This window comes from Sceloporus undulatus, chromosome 3, assembly GCF_019175285.1.
Source record: "Sceloporus undulatus isolate JIND9_A2432 ecotype Alabama chromosome 3, SceUnd_v1.1, whole genome shotgun sequence".
NCBI lineage: Eukaryota > Metazoa > Chordata > Lepidosauria > Squamata > Phrynosomatidae > Sceloporus > Sceloporus undulatus.
The window spans coordinates 213,894,125-213,911,754 of record NC_056524.1 but is presented as its reverse complement, the minus strand read 5'-3'; the positions used below and the strand labels follow the sequence as shown (position 1 = coordinate 213,911,754).

Genomic DNA, 17,630 nt, shown 5'->3' with positions numbered 1-17,630 from the left:
GTATTGTTTTCAAAAAACATCATTAGCTGCCTGGAGTCCCATTAATGGGAGAATGAAAAAATATAAATCCTCCTCTTCCTCTTTCTCCATCTCGCGCTCCCTTTTACAACTATTGTTTCCCAGTGGAATGGGGAAAAACAGGTACAGATCTACTACCTTTACTGTAATGAACTTTGTTGTGTTTCCCTACACCTGTAAATCACTGCTAAACCACAGCAGGTGTGTGTATAGCCTTTGCAGCAAAGGCCTCTTGCTGGATGCAAAGGGCATCTTTTAAAATCAACAACAATCAAGAGTCTTGTCTGAACTTTTGATTTCAGCACTTGGATAGCATAGCCATCCTATTGGTTACTGTTTAGGCCAGTAAACACAGCCAGACTCAACAAATGGGTCCTTACGCAATCCAGGGAGATGATGAATAGTGAAAAAGGCTCAGTCCCTGCCCTAAAACCTATGGCCATTAGTTGGGTGCAATAGGTGTGGTTCCTCACATCTTCAGCTTTTATTAATTATTTATGTCAAAGACGTTAACTGCCACCCTTTGGCCAAAAATGGCTCCTTCATCAGCTCAGGTGTGCCAACTAAAAGACATCACACAAAAAGAAAGAGGGGTTGGAAAGGAGAAGGAAAAAATCAAACTTGGGCACTAGTTTTTAGTTAGATGGTCTTACAGCTATTCTTTCTGGGGGCAGGAAAGGTGAAGCAAGCTCCCTGAAGCTGTTCCTTCTCTGGCCAACATACAAATTAATGTAATCCTCCCCTGCTTCTGTGATTTTCTTCCTGGGACAGAGAAGCAGCAGCTCTCCCAGTGCTTCAGATTACTCTTCAAAAGGAAACATTAGAAACTCCCCAGTACCAGAGATCAAACCCATTGCTGTTGCGTGCCTTCAGGTCATTTCTTATGGCAACCCTATCATGGGGTTTTCTTGGCAAGATTTGTTCAGAGGAGGTTTTCCCTTGCCTTCCTCTGTAGCCAAGAATGTGTCTTGCCATAGTTAGGAATTGAACCCTAGTCTAGGCATCCTTTCAATCCTGGTAAAGCATCTCATTGTGCCCTCTCCCTCTGACAAGTCCATTGTGACGCTGGGTCATAACACAGGTAATGGTATTGGATACCAATTTATACCCCATCCTTGACTTGTACATTGGGGAGGTAGTGAAGTTTTGGGACACCACAAAGTTTGGAAAAGTCACTGTTTTGGGGTGCCACTCACACAGTCCAGCAACACACACACACACACACACACACACACACACACACACCTCTTTCCTTGTTGGTTAGAAGACTTTGGGAGCTGCTACTTTTAAATATAACTTCATCAGGTTTGGGGAAAGAGTAATTTGTTAATCTGTTGTTTTTTTACCTTGCAAAAATTGCCTTGCTCTTCTCTCTGCCCAGAATGCCCTGTCTTGCAGCACCATGTCAGGCAGCAATCCAACCAGTGAAAGTTGGATTTCCCAAGAGGGATATAGATGCTTCAGATGGTGCTTCTCCATCCTTCCCAACAGCAGCATTTAGGGGACAAAACGACCCTTGTCAGCATGGCATAGCGGTTTGAGTGCTGGACTATAGCCCTTATCAGATGAGTGTGGAACTGGGGGTCTTCTGCACTGGGCGATGACTCTGGAGACCAGGGTTCGATTCCCAGCTCACCCATGAAACCTACTGGGTGGCCTTGATCAAGTCACACTCTCTCAGCCTCAGGTGAGGGCAAGGGCAAACCTCCTCTGGAAACTAGGGTTGACCATGAAACCCACTGGGTGACCTTGGCCAAATCACACTCTCTCAGCCTCAGGGGAAGGGCAAGGGCAAACCTCTGAGAAAACCTTGCCAAGAAAACCTCACGAGTGAGTTGCCTTAGGGCACGCAACACACTCCAAGGAGGACAAAATGTAAGGCATTCGAGAAAATTGGAGGACATGGCCAAAATAAAAGTTTTTAAAAACTCATAGAAATGTCAATTCATCTTAGCCATGCTCCAGAGGGAGGACATTCTGGCATTCCTCCTGGACAGAAGGCTGAAATGGAGGACACGACCAAAGAAAAGTTCAAAACACTCATACAAATGTCAACCCAACCCATGCTTAAAATGTAGCCATGCTTAAAATGGTCATGCTTAAAATGGAGGGCATTTTGGAATTCCTTCTGGACAAAAGGCTGACATGGAGGGCATGAGCAAATAAAAGCTAAAAAATGGTAGTAGAAATGTAAATCCATCCAAGTCATGCTCCACTGGAGGACGTTTTGAGATTCCTCCTGGACAGAAGACTGAAGTGGAGGACATGACTAAAGAAGAGCTAAAAAAACCCCACACTCCTAGAAATGTAAGTTCAGCCTTCTATAGTCATACTTAAAATGGAGGACATTTTGGAATACCTCCCGGACAGAAGGCTGAAGTGGAGGACCTGACCGAAGAAAAGACAAAAAACAAAAAAAAAAAAAAAAAAACAGCACTCATATAAAGTCATGCTTCTGAGTGATGCTCCAAAGGGAGGGCATTTTGAGATTCCTCCTGGAAGAAGGCTGAAATGGAGGATCTGTCCTGGGGAAGGAGGACACAGGGATCTCTGGAGGAGGAGGAGGAAGAGGAGGGGAGGAGGGCGAGGAAGGGAAGCCAGAGCAAACAGGTGTCTCTCGGCGGAGGGTCCGGTTCCCTCCCTCTGCTCCGGCCCCAAGGCATCCGAGGGAGGCTCCCTCACTTCTTGGCCAGGATCCAGAGCTCAGGGGGCGGCTGCCACGAATAAAAAGGCCGGGAGGGAGCGGACTGGAGGCGAAGGGGCACAGCCTGGGCACCATCCCTGCGCTGACACTTTCTCCCGCGCAAAGCTGCCAGCTCCTGATCCTGATCCTGCTGCTGCTGCTGCTGCTGCTGCTGCCGCTGCTCTTCCCTGTCCAGGTGAGTCCCAGGCAGGGCTGCCCCCCACGTCCTCCATCCAACCTCCTGGGAGTCCATCCTCACTGCAGGAACCATGGAGGACGGGATGAGCACAGGAAAGGTGGTCCCAAACACACTGCAGAAAAAGCATCCAGTGTGGGACCACTTGAACTGCCCTGGCAGAGAAGGGTCAATGGCTCACCAAACAAGAGTTCCCAGATTTCCCTAGCACTGAGCCAGGGCAGTTAAAACTGTCTCAAATTGGACTATTTCTGCAGTGTGTATGGGACCACAGAATACTTTTGGTGGGTTTTTCGGGCTCTGTGGCCGTGTTCTGGAAGAGTTTATTCCTGACGTTCCTGACCAAACTGCAAATCCCAGAATTCCTTAATATTTGAGCCATGTCAGTTAAAAGACTGCATTATTTCAGCAGTGTGGATGCATCCTCATAGATGCCTTCTCTGCCATAAAGAGTGCTGGTGCCCCACACAACTACAAATCCCAGGAATTTATAGGATGGAGGCGGGGCAGTTAAAGTGGTGTAGTCTTTAACTGTCTTGGATCAATGCTGTGGAATTCTGGGATTCGTTGTTTTGTGAGACATTTAGCCTTCTCTCTGCCATAGAGCTCTGGTACCACAGCAGACTACAATTCCCAGGATTCCACAGCCTGGAGCCCTGGCAAAGCGGTGTCAAACTAGATTATTTCTGCAGTGTGGATGCAGCCTAGGTGGAATTCCAAAATATCCTCCATTTTGAGCATCATTAAGAAGCATGTATTTACTTTTCTATGAGTATTTTTTTAGTTTTTATTTGGTCACCATGTCCTCCATTTTTCTGGAAGGTCTTCCATTTTGTGGTGCTTTGTCCTCCTTGGCAGTTAGGAGGACATCTGGTCACCCTGGTAAGAGGGAGCCCTGAACAAGCCCAGGTCCAGACACTGCTTGTTGTCACCTAGTTGGGAAACTAGATGTCCCAATGGGGAGGGGAGAAGGAGGCTTCCTAGTTCTTTCACCCCAAACGAAAAATGGGGTGTAGGAGCCCCTCAGCAAGTGAAACTTGTTCTGTCAGGGAGGTGGATATGGGGGAACAGAGGTGGAGTAAGGTGGGGCATTCCCCATCATCCACAGCCAAGGAAGGTCAGGCTGGCTGTGGATAATGTGGAGTGGAGTTGTAGTCTGTCTCCTTTGCTGGAGTTTATTGGGAATTTGGGTGGAAACACTGGCAACTTCCCTGCTGACCCTCTATCCAAGACAGTCATGGACAAACCCAAAGCCATTCTTGTTGTTGTGTGCCTTCAAGTCATTTCTGAGTTATGGCAACGCTAAGGCAAACCTATCATGAAGTTTTCTTGGCAAAGTTTGTTCAGAGGAGGTTTTGCCCTTGCCTTCCTCTGAGGCTGAGAGAGTGTGACTTGGTTTCATGGCCAAGCTGGGAATCGAACCCTAGTTTCCTGAGTTGTAGCCCCACACTCAAACCACTAGGCCACACTGGCTCACCATTCATAAATAAACCAAAACCAAACATGCAGACGAGACAGCCATCAGAAACCATTGATTTGGAGGGATATGGAAGATTATACATCACAATCTTGGGCTGAATTTGATTACTTTCCTTTTTTTGTCCATCTTCATTTCATGTTGGTCTTTCCTCTTGGGAGACTTGTCTTCTGGTTCCCCCCCCCCAAAAGAAATCCCTTTTTGCAGGTCCAGTCTTGTAGAGTGTTTTAATTATTACTAATAATAAGTGATTATGATTTTCTGCTACTGAAATTTTGTTTTGCTGTTTCCCTCCAAACATTGCCAGACCTTTTTGTTAATATATTTTTTAAAATGGATTCTTTGGAACCTTGATTTGTAAGATGCTTTGAGCAGTTATGGTGTAAAAGAGGAATCTAAATGTTTCAGTATAGAATGGTGTAGTGGATGAGTGCTGAATTACGATTCTGGAGACCAGGTTTGAATCCCAGCTTGGTCTTGAAAGCCCGCTTGGGTGACCATGAGCAAGTCACTCTCTCTCAGCCTCAGAGGATGACAATGACAACCCTCCTCTGAAGCCCCTTGCCAAGAAAACTCCATAAGTCAGAAATGATTTGAAGGCACACCACCACAACCAATATAACAAATAATTAACAGTACAATCCCCACTTGTCTCTATGGTTTTCCAACCTGGCATCTATCCCCAACAACTCAAAGATGACCAATCCTGTAGGAAGACAGTATAGGTGATCTTGCAAAGAGAGGTAAAGGGCTCATCCTGTTAAAACCAGCCACCATGCATTCTGCCCTGGAACTTGGAGGTATTTAGAGAAAGGTTTTTGCAGAGAGCAGAGGTAGAACAGGGTTCGAGCACTGGGTCTTCTTGACTGGGAGGCATGCTATCTTCTCAGTTCCCCCCTTCTTCCCCAGCTTCCCTTGTTCCCTGTGAGATTAGCTGCAATCTTCACTGTAACAGGGGGAAAGGGATGGATTTTTCCCTTTCCAAGCAAAATTTGATTGCTCTATGGGCCAAAACAGTAGCCTACATTTCTGGACTCTCTTTGAAAGTGTGGACATGGGGACCTCATAAGTATCTGCCCTTCTCATTTTGCCTCTGTATATAATCCCCCTTCCTCCAGCCTGGGTCCTTGCCCCACCTTTCTCTTTGCCAGGACATTCCATTGACTTTTTCTTTTCCCAGGAAGTCATATTATTTCTAATGAGTTTTCTTGTGTCTGCCAGGTATCTCCGTCATTCTTGCACCAATGATGATCCCGTATCACTTTACTCTCCTCGGATTCCTGGTTTCCCAGGTGGTACCCAGCTGGGCACAACGCCCTAACATTCAGCTGCGCCTAGTGGGGCCCAGGAGTGAAGTTGGCGAAGGGCGGCTGGAAGTGCTGCACAATGGACAGTGGGGCACAGTGTGTGATGATGACTTCAACATCCAAGTGGCGGGTGTGGCCTGCAGGGAGCTGGGCTATGAAGGAGCCACAAACTGGGCTCATAGTGCCAAGTATGGCCCAGGAGATGGTAAGGAAGGGCTGGAAAGCAGGGATACAAGGGTGGGGCAACCTTAGTTTTAGCTGGTGCACTCTCAACAGTTCAGAGCCTTGAAGCCTGATTTTACTAGCTAGAAATATACAGGGTTAATGAAGAATATCTCTGTGCAGGTGCAGAGTGCATTAACTTCATCACCAGGTAACCACAGTCTCATTCATGCATTTACATCCTGCTCCAGACTTTCAAGCTCTGAGATGTAGTTTCCTCATTGCACTGAACTGTAGCATCTCTTCTTGGCATAAACTGACCACTAGAATGACGAGTAGGCAATGGGCTTTTAAACTATCATCCCAAAAATGTGTTTCAGTTGTTTAGTGTTCTGAACTGCCAATTGCTCTGCCAAGGGAAGGCTGCCAACTTAGTGTGGCACTAAACAGAAATGAGTTACCAAAATGAGTTTCTGTATGTTCATGGCATATCCTTCTTAAACTGAAGTCTGTATCCTGAACATAAATCCAAGTCAAAAGGCTGTGAAAAGCCAGACATTGCCAAGGTAGGTGGGCTGTACATTCAGAACACCTCTCATCCTTTGCACATTTTCTGTTGAACTGAGTTATACCATATTGTCCAAAAGGCCTGCAAGTATCTTACAGAAGGCTGCCAAATGATTGGCAGCCCTCCCATGTCCAGTCAGATCTACATGATTTGATCTCTCCTGTCAAACACTGTCCTAATATCTCAAAATGACTAACCCACCAGTGTTACTAGCAATGTGGGGAGGAAATAATGTATTTCAACCTGGCCACTTTCCAGATGCATTGAAGTATGACTCCTATAATCCCAAATGGCTATGCTGACTGGATGCCACGAGCCATAGTCCAATATAACTGGAAAGTGCCAGGATGGGAACTATTGGGTTGACCTTAAAGGCATAGATGTGCTTCCTTGGAAATAGGTGTCTAACTGGGGAAAATTAGGCTGCAGTGACACCCTGTTGAAAAGATTGACTAGGGCTCCTTGTTTTCTGACAGGCCCCATCTGGTTGGATAACATGCGCTGCTCTGGCACTGAAAGTTCCCTAGCTGAATGTGAGTCCAATGGTTGGGGCGTGAGCGACTGCAACCATAATGAGGACATTGGTGTAGTATGCACAGGTCTGAGACAACCCAGTCCTGCTGTTTTACACCTCCAGGTGAGGGCCCTTCAATGGGGCACTAGAACTTCTTTCTCTTTCCCCTTCCCAAAAACCTCAAGCCCTGTGCATGCTGCTTGGATGCAGGTCCCAAAAAGTCCAATGGGACTTTGATAAGGAAGGAGCTATAGAACTGCAGCCCTGAAACAAGACAAAGCTCATTAGGGTTAGCCGCTAGAACATGGAAAGGTATAGTAACTCACACACCTTCCCTCTCTTGAGCAGGGCTCCAAAGTGCAAGAGGTGCGGATCAAGCCAATCCTAGCCCGGGCCAAGTTAAGTTCCCCCATCACAGAAGGTGCTGTGGAAGTGAAGCTCCAAGGACGCTGGCGCCAGGTGTGTGATGCTGGCTGGACTAAAAACAACACCCGAGTGGTCTGTGGGATGCTGGGCTTCCCCCGAGAAGGACGGGTGGCAACTGGCTTCTACAGGTAAGAGGAGGAGGGTAGTGTGAGGACTGAAAAGGTGGCAGGGCAATGGTGTGTAAGTGATGGCCTCTAAGAATCAAATGAATAACTGAGTACACCCTTGGAAGCTGATGGGGTATATGTGACTTTTTGAATTACAAAAGTTACTTTTAACTACTGCAATTCCCAGATTCCACCAGCCCCTAGCATAGCCATTCAGCTCCACTCACTGAGCATTTTGGATTCTGAGAGCTCTTGTCTAAAAATTGAGTTGTCCATGCTTCTACATGAACCAGGGGAGCTCATTTAAATTTATGCAGGGCAAATTACAAGACAGCATTGGTTGCTTATCCAGTATATGATTTTCCTGCACATTGCATCACGTTTACTGGCACTTGGTGAGCATGAATAGACCCTGGAGGGCACAGAACCCTCTCATGTCTCATCTCAAGGCTCCCTTCCATTTCTCACGAGAGGCCTGTCCAATTCCTGTGGCTTTGTGGGTTCTCTTTCCCACTCACATTCTGGTAGTCTCTGTTCTCCCTCGCTTTCCATCCTCTGCACCCCACCCACCATTCTCTATAAATACAGTCCTGCAATGAGCAGGTGTGGGTGCCAGGCCTGTCTCACCATGGGGATCAGCCAAACCACAGTGGGGTAATTACAGAGAAGACTGTGCGGGCTCAGGCAGTTTTTCAAAGAGAAGCAGAACCTGCTGTTTCTGGCTCAGGGTCTATGTCTCAGTTCTGTGAGACTTGCACTCCAGCTTAAAACTCCTAGGCCCATATATTTACTGGGCCAACAGGAGCTAAAGACAGATGTGAACCCATTTTCCTTGATCAAGGGGCAAAGATTCCACAAAGGATGCCAATCACTTTCCTATGTCTTCACAATCTGCATGACAGCATGCATCCTTTTCTACAGTAGCTGGACTCCTTATAACACTTGTTACATTGACAGAACCTGCTTTCAGGATCACCTACATCAGTTCTTCCCTCCATTTCCAACTCCATCAGGGGAATTTGGACTTTTTGCATGCAAAGCATGGGTTCAATCCCTGAGCAGCACCCCTTTTCTTAAATGATGGCAGGGTCTTTGGGACAGTACCAGTTGCTATGTGTACGATCTCCCCAGAAGCAAAAGTCAGAGTTAAGGAGTACCACAATTTGGTTGGATAAAAACTGTTTTGCATCTTTCTTTCTTTCTTTTAAAGTAAATACCTCAGTAGAGAAGGCACCTGGACCTGTACAGAACTGCCCCAATGACAAATGTAGGCACATGCCAATTATTTTGAATGCCAATATTGATATTTGATCTTTCAGGAAACTCTGGAACCAGAAGCTGAAGGATGCAAGGTCAAGGTAAGGAACTGGTCTTGCCTTTAAGTCGTCCAGCCTTTAAGTCTTCTCTAAAGCTAGAGGAAAGCAGGAATGGTGATGATAGGACAGGACAGAAGCATTCTTAACAGACCAGAACAGAGTGGAGAGTGACTACCTTAAAACTGACCACCATGTCAACAAGTGCCTAGAAAAGGGAAGGCTGGAAGGGGTCTGTTACAGAACCAAACAGCGGATTACAAGGATTCCCTTATGTTTCTCCTCTTTCTGTCCTGGTTGCTGTCAGTGATTTTTAGCAGGGAATTCTCTAAGCGCTAGGAAGGATTTGTAGAGGTAACATTTTCTGGTAAATGTCTCCACATACCTCCATTACCGCCAAACTTTGTTTTACAGCTTAAAGAGCCTGAGTGCGAAGAACATATTCTGGATCCACCGGATCAAGTGCCAGGGCACTGAGGCCCACTTGGGGCAATGCAAATTGCAAGTTCCACCACCGGCTAAAAATAAATTTGCCTGCCCCCATGGCATGCATGCTCTTATCAGCTGTATAGCTGGACCTGAGTTCCAGCCCAACAAAGCCAAGCATCCTGGCCAGGCAAAGCCCAAAGAGGTAAATAAAGGATGCCATACTTTCCACTAAGTAGAAACAGGGCCCCATATATCCTGGAAAGTAGGCCCAATGTTTTTTCATGCTGGATAGGGGATTCTGGGAGCCGAAGTTAAAAAGCAACTTTTCCATGATCTGTTTGTGTGATGGAATTTCAGGATTTGCTGGCAAGTGCACAATTGTTAGATGCCTCTTCGTCCTATTGACCTTTGGGAGGAGGCCAGTCTCAGTCATTCAAATATACTCTCATCCACAAATGCTTTCCATCTGACCCTAAGCCATCTCTCAATTTCTGCAGAAACCCCAGGTGCGTCTCCGTGGAGGAGCACACGTAGGGGAGGGACGTGTAGAAGTGCTGATGGGTGGCCAATGGGGCACCGTGTGTGATGATGGCTGGGATCTGCTTGCTGCCAGTGTGGTGTGTCGACAGCTAGGATACGGTACAGCCCGCGAAGCTCTTTTAGGAGCCCAGCTGGGCCAAGGTAAGCAGAGCAAGGTGCTTGACTATGATTACAGAGTGGACTGAAGTACCTGCCATAACGGGGAAGGGAGACAGGGCATGGATCCATTGTGAGGTTGATATTGACTTAGAAGCACTCCAAGGAACCATACTGGTAGAGATAAGCAGGATCCAGGAAGGATGCTGGAAGTACTCTGGGGAATATTTGAGCATTGGGGGCGGAGACTGTGGATCCAGAGAGCAAAATCTAGAACCAAGGAAATCTACAGAGAGGTGTGGAAAGGGTGGGTGGACTAGCACAAGAGGTTGGCAAAAGGGATGAGGCCAGTCACTGAATGCAGGAGAGACTGGGCATAGCATGACAACAGGGGTGGGACAGAATCTGATGACTGACCATGCCTGCTAAGCCTGATTCCCTATTACAGGCTTGGGTCCCATCCACCTAACAAGTGTGCGGTGCCGGGGTTATGAGCGCTCACTGGCAGAGTGCAGTTCACACGAGGCAAGGCAGACCAGTTGCCGACATGAAGCTGATGCTGCTGTCCGCTGCAATGTGCCCCAAACAGGTGTCCATAAGCAGGTAAGACTCATTTTCTGGACCACTATAACCCCAAAGTTACAACCCTTTATTTTTTAGTAACAAAGTAGGGTGAAATAAATAATGAAAGAAAATCAGATGTTCTCCTGGACTCTAATCATTGAGAAGACGCTGATAAAAATACCATAATCGAATCAGAGAGCAGGATTGGATGGAAATCTGTTGTAGTCATTATGTAGTAAGTGGCATCTGGCAGGCAGTGAAGCAAAAGTACTGTCACATGATGAAACCTGCTTTTTGCACACCCAGAGGTGTTGGGCCATGTTTCTTAGCATTCTTGGAGTGGTTGGTGCACCTTGGATATACCAGTGACACACACCTTTTAATCAATCCATTCCCCCACTTAGGTACGCCTTGCTGGTGGCCGCAGTCCAGAAGAAGGAGTGGTCGAAGTATTGATGTCCAGGGGAAGCACTTTACGTTGGGGTGCTGTGTGTGGGGAACACTGGGGGCTCATGGAGGCCATGGTTGTTTGTCGGCAACTGGGACTGGGCTTTGCCAGCCATGCTCTCCAGGTAAGTGGAAGACCATCAAGCCAGATACTAGCAAGCCATGAAGGCTTGGATTGCTTACTAGTGACTTAAAGGTGACCTAGAGCTTCCCATCAAGATCTGTGCATTCTTGGGGACAGGCGTAATGGGAAACAGTGGAACTCATATTCCCCTATAATGGAGACTGCTAAACTCTGAGCTTTCATCTGTGCTACATAATTGTCTCATCTTTTTCAGGAGACATGGTACTGGCAGGGCAACCCAGGTGCTACTGAGGTGGTGTTGAGTGGAGTGCGTTGCAAAGGCACAGAACACTCCATCTTGCAGTGCCAGCACCATGGACCTGTGCACTGCCCCACAGGAGGGGGGCGTTTTGCCGCAGGAGTCACCTGCACCAACAGTGAGTAAATGCAGGAATAGATGGGCATAGGTGAACCTGAAGCTAGCAGTGGGATATTATGATATGGCAGGTATTTCTAGGGGTGGGGATAGCAGCAGCCATGGGAAATTGTGTTTTTCTCCCCTTGGGGTAAGGAAAGCATATTTGCCTCATGTTATCTGACAATTCATCCTTGACATAAAGCTCACTACAGGGTGCATTCAAAAGATATGGCATCATAAGATATGCACCCATAGATCAATTACACAGGACTTGCTTTGTCCACTTATGTTAATCCCCATAATTTGTAGGTTTTGTGAAACCTACAAAAGCAGTGCAACTGTCCATTGGTGATTTGGGGCACTTTGTGATACCATGGTAGTTGGTTAGCCCTTCCCTCTCTTATTCTTCATGGAGAAGAAATTTGGGAGTGTGAGAACATGAGGGAACAACTGAGAGGCTGGCTAGCTCCAATAGGCCTCCCTGGAAGAAGATTAACCATCCATTAAGAAGCCAAGTCCTCCCTCCAGTCCATCTCCCCTGATCCAGGCCTCGGAGGTAGAGAAGAACCGCTGGCCCTCATCCTCTTCCCCACCACCACTCCCTTCTCCTTCTGTGTCATGTCTTTTTAGATTGTAAGCCTGGGGGCAGGAAACCGTCCAATTAAAAATATTGTCTGTTCAGCGCTGTGTAAATTTACAGCGCTTTATAAATAAAGGTTAATAATAATAATAATAATAATAATAATAATAATAATAATAATAATAATAATAATAATAATTTCCAGTGGAAAAAACTCCTACCTAATGCTCTGAAATTCTCAATGTCTGCCCTAGATGGGCTCAATATAAAGTAGTTTTCATGTTATCTATGTATGGGTCTCTGGATAGGCACTGTAGGATCTAGATTCTAGGAAATCAATTACCAGGATTCAAAGTTCCTTCCAAACCTATCTCAGATTGGGTGTTCTTCCATAGAAGCACATGTAACCTTATACTCCCACTTGTTTTTTGCAGGTGCCCCAGATCTAGTGATGAATGCTCAGCTGGTACAGGAGACAGCTTATTTAGAAGACCGTCCACTAAACATGCTGTACTGTGCCCATGAAGAAGGCTGCCTTTCTGCCTCTGCTAATCACATGAACTGGCCTGATGGTTATCGGCGCCTACTCCGTTTTTCTTCACAGATTCACAATCTGGGACGGGCTGATTTCCTTCCAAAAACTGGCCGCCATGCATGGATCTGGCACCAGTGCCATAGGTAGATAAATCTTAATATAGTATGACCAATAATGTTGGCATCATCAGTGTTTAGGGAACATCTATGCCCTCTGGTGCATGTGTACATTTTGGAAAAGAAAACTAGGTGTCTGGAATTTGTTGTCCATTTCCTCTTCTTACCAATGCAGATTTTCTTACAAGCTGCGGTCCAGACTCCCTTTCCACCCCCAAGCCCAGTTGCTGTTGCTTCTTGTGAGATGAGGCTCACATGTCCCCGAGCAAAGCATTCTATCTCAGTAAACTGTTTTGTGGTGGGCGCTCAGTTTGTTTGCATCTGGGAAAATAGCAATGTTCACACCAAGGTTGTCATTATGGGTTAGCTTGGATACAGAACTATAATAGCAACTAAGCCTAACCCTTCTGCATCATTCTGTTTCATGGATCAGTGGAGTTCTGCTCCTCTCTTCCCCCCCCATCAAGGAGGATTGTGTCTAGCCGCTGTGTAGCAGAGGCCATTTCTCCCTAATCCTTAAATTTCCCTGTCAACTTCTCAAAGTAATCTCCTCCTCTTCCTCCTCCCTCAGACACTATCACAGCATTGAGGTTTTTACCCACTATGACTTAGTAACTCTCAACGGCTCCAAAGTGGCAGAAGGACACAAGGCCAGCTTCTGTCTGGAAGATACTAACTGCCCAGATGGTAAGTGACAGCTTAAAACAGAGACTAAGGATGTTCAATGAACACTCAGTTTGGACCCCTATCAGGCACAGAAAAAAAATGCCCCCCCCCCCCTTCAACTCAGGCTGAACCAAAATTCAGGCTCCCAAACCTGATCTCACATTTGGAAACCAAAGGGTTCATGCATTTAATTGCCTAGAACTGGACATTTAAAAAATGTCTAAAACTGGTTTTCTCCCACATTGGAATTAGGTGAAATTTGTAGGCACACTAGTGCCTTAGGCTGCTAAATTATACATAAAAAGAGGCAGCTGTTAGTACCTTAAGAACATTAACAGTTAGATTTTAAAAATAAAACTGCCAATAACTTTATTTCTTGGTAGAATTGGAAGAAATAAACAGACAGTTGCCTTTTCTGAGGTAATCAAGGCTACTAAGTTTCAGATTGAAAAAACATAGATCTGATCCCACTAGGTTCTATGGGGACCATTGTTCTAAAAGAGACAATATAGCAGCGGCACTAGGTAAGAAACCTGCAAAGTTTCAGAAGGATAGGATGTGTGCATCAGTTCTGTTGCATAAGGGGGGCCAAAAATGTGTGGTGTGTACATTTTCCACTATTCTACCTCAAATGGTTTTTGAGCAATTTGTATGCAAATCTCACACATGAGGTGGCTCTATATAAGAAAGCTACAAAGTTTCATAAATATAGTGTATATGCAAGGACGAGTATAGTCAGCCCTCTGTATCCACAGATTCCTTATCCATGAATTCAAGCATCCACGGCTTGAAAATATTCCAAAAAACTATACATTTCAAAAGGCAAACAATTATCTTGCCATTTTATATAAGGGACACCATTTCACTATTCTATTGTATTTAATGGAACTTGATCATCCACTGATTTTGATATCCACAGGGGGTCCTCAAACCAAATTCCAGAAAATATCAAGGGCTCATTGTATGTTACAATGCCTGAAAACCAATTTTAGGCTTTTGAAACAGTAACATGTGGTGGTGTTAGAGGAATGGTAATTTTATAGTCCCATTTTTTTGGCCCACAGCACAGGAGGTGGATTGCCCCTTGTAAATGGTGCTTGAGGATTAGAAGGCAGTTTTATCTATCGTGCAACTCCACTCCACTCCACACACACACACACCCAAAACCTTTTACAGAAAGGAAACCTAAAATACTATCTCTTTTGCTGCTACCTCAACTATTCCAAAACTTTCATGAATCTTTCACTCTGGTCCATCTTCATTTTATCTTCATTTTAGAAAGCAGTACAACCCATTTGTAGTAGCCTGATTTGGCCCAGGTTTTAGGCTTCATTGCAGAAGTATATTGTAGTCTGAATCAATTAGACATTGCTTCTGCACCATTCTCTACAGCAGTCTTCTGCAACCTGGGGAAGGTGTCAGGAAGCATGCCTAGCTGCAATGGGAATTGTGTTTATATTTCAACATACTAGAAAGGTCTGTGAAATGCCACTATCCAATAGCCTACACTCAACTCCTTCCTCACTTCCACCAGTGAGGTTCACCACTGAGCCTCAGCTTATGCCCAAGCACACAACAGATATTTTTGGCCTCAGATTGTAATGCTATGACTAACTAGTGGCTAAAAGAAAGTGGGAAGCACTTGGGCAATAGAGACAAAAGTACAGGTGTTGCCCTCCTATATATCCATACAGCTTTTGGAGGCTCCAGTAAATTGGGGATAATGATGTCTGTTCTTTTCTCCTGGATACAGCACTACACATGGGTGATGGCCAGGTGTCCCTACTGTCCCTTAGCCACTAATTGGCCATAAGTGCATGCACCAGTACTGTGTGTGTGTGTGTCATAGTGCAAGGTGATACAGAATACAGTCGGCCCTTCTTATACACTGATTTTAGCATACATGGTTTGAAAATGTTCAAAAAAAGTATAAATTTCAAATATCAAACCATTTTTATAAGGGACACCATTTTGCTATTTCATTATATTTAATGGGACTTGAGCATCCACGGATTTTGTTATCCACGTGGGATCTTGGAACCAAATCCCAGCATATAACAAGGGTCCACTGTATTTCCCTTCTGCAAAAACTCAAAAAGCATATGGGATGGAGTAACAGTTTGCACTAGCATTTGTTGCCAGCAAGATTCTGGCCACACACTATACTTTCTGCAGGCAGACGCTCCCTGGGAGAGATGTGATGCAGGGCTATTCCATTTCACCTACTCTAATATCTTTCATACAGGACTGCAGCAACGTTTTGCCTGTGCTAACTTTGGAGAACAAGGTGTCAGTGCAGGCTGCTGGGACACATATAGACATGACATTGACTGCCAGTGGGTAGACATCACTGATGTGCCACCTGGGAGTTACACATTCCAGGTGAGTATAGCAAGGCTGGCAGGTAAGCTGTGGAAACAGGAATACCCCCTCTGGAGTCTGTCTGGCGGGCAGTCAACACATGCTGACATTTTTTTTTTTTTACTAAAAAGCAAAACAAAACCCCAAAACAAAATACGGATGGATCTGGTGTCATGGACCAAGTGTGGTCCTATCAGTTACAGGCTACCTTTCCAGGCTACCTACCTACTCACCTCTTTCTCACTAGGTGGTTGTGAATCCTAAGCATGAGGTAGCAGAATCAGATTTCTCCAACAATGCCCTACGCTGCCAGTGTCAGTATGATGGACACCGCCTCTGGTTACATGGTTGCCATACAGGTAAGAGTGTATCAGGAAGTCATGGCTAGGGCCACAGAAAAACCATGGGCCACCATCAGGGAGCTGTACCTGCACTGCAGAACACACACTGGCAGTGCCAGCTAGGCTACTAATGTAGACCCTCTCCTTCCTTCCTTTCGCACATGTGTAGGTGATGAATACGGTGCCAGTGTGGCATGGGATGAGGAGGCACAGCAGAGACTAGCCAGCAACCTTGTCTGAGGCAAGACATTCCATAAAGAATTTAGGATTCCCAAGAGTTCCATCTGGAGCCAATTCACTTAAGGCTATGAGCAATGTGACAAGAGCTGTAGCAGAGCTACAGCTGGCACGGACTGGCACAAGAACTATTGTCTGCTGAAAGATTCTCTTTCCCCCTCCCCATACCTTGAGATGACATGCTAGAGTGAATCCAAAGCCACACTTTCCTGCTGTGGCTTTTGTCCTTTCTTTCAGCCTGCCTGGTTTGCTTCTTGTATTTATTGAGACTGGCGACTATGGACAGCTATGAGGCTGATATGAGTGGGAACTGAGGGAGAGGGGCTTTGCTCTTTCTTCCACCTACCCCCCAGCCATTAAAGTAGCACTGCTAAGAAGAGGTGGCCTCCCTCTTGCCTCTCTGGCAGAAGGGATATGGGAGCAGCACAGTCCAGAAGAACTACCTCAACCAGCTCCACCTGCTGAAGATTTCCCCGCCTTGGGAACTGGTTTGTTTGGGGACATACCAGCGCTACCTACTGCCCACCCCTCCATGGATGTCTGTGCATCCAAGTATCTACAGTCACCTGTGAGTCCACAAAGTCAAAACTCAAAAAAAAAAAAAAAAAAAAAAAAAAAAAAAAGGACAGTAGGAAGCCACCAGTGCCAGAAGCCTCCAGGTTCCTGGCTCTAAGAAGGTGCCTGTGTGCTCTAAGTTCCAGTTGGGACATGACTTAGTTTTAAACTTAAGTGGCTGAAGCAAGAGGGCTTGATAGTATTTGTGGAATTACTTAATGTGCAATGAAATGTGATGGCCAAAAATACGGTGAGTAAAGCCTGGTGGAGGAGGTGGGTCACTTGCTCAGGGAAGAGTCACAGCCCTGCCTCACCAAACTGAACTAAAAGGGCTCTTTGGTGCCATATTTCAGGAGCTTGATCCTGCCAATAAAGGCTTTTTAAACCAAGTGAGTGTTCACGGCTGAGTTCTTGATGAGAGCTAAAACACACAACTGTGCAAAGTCTGCTTTCAGGTGTTTGCTTCTTCTAGGGTCTGAAGAGGCTGGTTTCTGTGTTTTTCTGCTTGAGGCAGAATTGCAATGTCAGACTGAGAAGGAACCAAGGAAAGGGTAAAGTCCTCGAACGAGAGAGAAAATTACTACTGCAGGGGAAGCAGCACACTAAGTAGTGTAATGCCTGATAGTGTCTACCTCCTTCCTTTGCACAGCCCATCCTGAGATTAACTGGTGACTGTGGAGCCAAAATGAATATACCGCCAGAGCTCAGAAAAGTTACCTGTTTTGGACTACAATGCCCAGAGTCCCTCAGCCTACATGGTCACTGGGCCAGGGATTCAGGGAAGTGTAATCCAAACAAATAGCTTTCTCATGTTAATGCCTTGCAGTAAGAGCAAGCCTGTTGTCACAGGACTGATGGCAACAATGCTGGCATCATATGTGGATACAGGCAAGATGTAAAAGGAAGTCAC

General features: G+C 45.9%; 1 protein-coding gene across 1 annotated transcript; it reads left to right on the top strand.

Moving 5' to 3' along the window:
- The first annotated feature begins 5,605 nt into the window (after positions 1 to 5,605).
- Positions 5,606 to 16,770, top strand: LOXL4 (lysyl oxidase like 4). Its single transcript, XM_042458971.1, has 14 exons — positions 5,606 to 5,886; positions 6,888 to 7,048; positions 7,274 to 7,479; positions 8,778 to 8,816; positions 9,186 to 9,402; positions 9,698 to 9,881; positions 10,285 to 10,439; positions 10,805 to 10,972; positions 11,186 to 11,348; positions 12,344 to 12,587; positions 13,132 to 13,247; positions 15,472 to 15,608; positions 15,835 to 15,946; positions 16,098 to 16,770. Exons 1-14 carry the CDS (start codon positions 5,619 to 5,621, stop codon positions 16,166 to 16,168), a joined length of 2,241 nt encoding a protein of 746 aa, XP_042314905.1. The 5' UTR covers positions 5,606 to 5,618; the 3' UTR covers positions 16,169 to 16,770.
- The last annotated feature ends 860 nt before the right edge of the window (positions 16,771 to 17,630 follow it).

What these genes read in the sequence shown, in the direction of transcription:
- LOXL4 (XM_042458971.1), top strand. Translation starts at nt 5,619, where the DNA reads ATGATGATCCCGTATCACTTTACTCTCCTCGGATTCCTGGTTTCCCAG. An exon ending in CTGCTGTTTTACACCTCCAG is followed by an intron (nt 7,049 to 7,273) that starts GTGAGGGCCCTT and finishes TCTCTTGAGCAG; the next exon opens with GGCTCCAAAGTGCAAGAGGT. An exon ending in ATCTGGCACCAGTGCCATAG is followed by an intron (nt 12,588 to 13,131) that starts GTAGATAAATCT and finishes CTCCTCCCTCAG; the next exon opens with ACACTATCACAGCATTGAGG.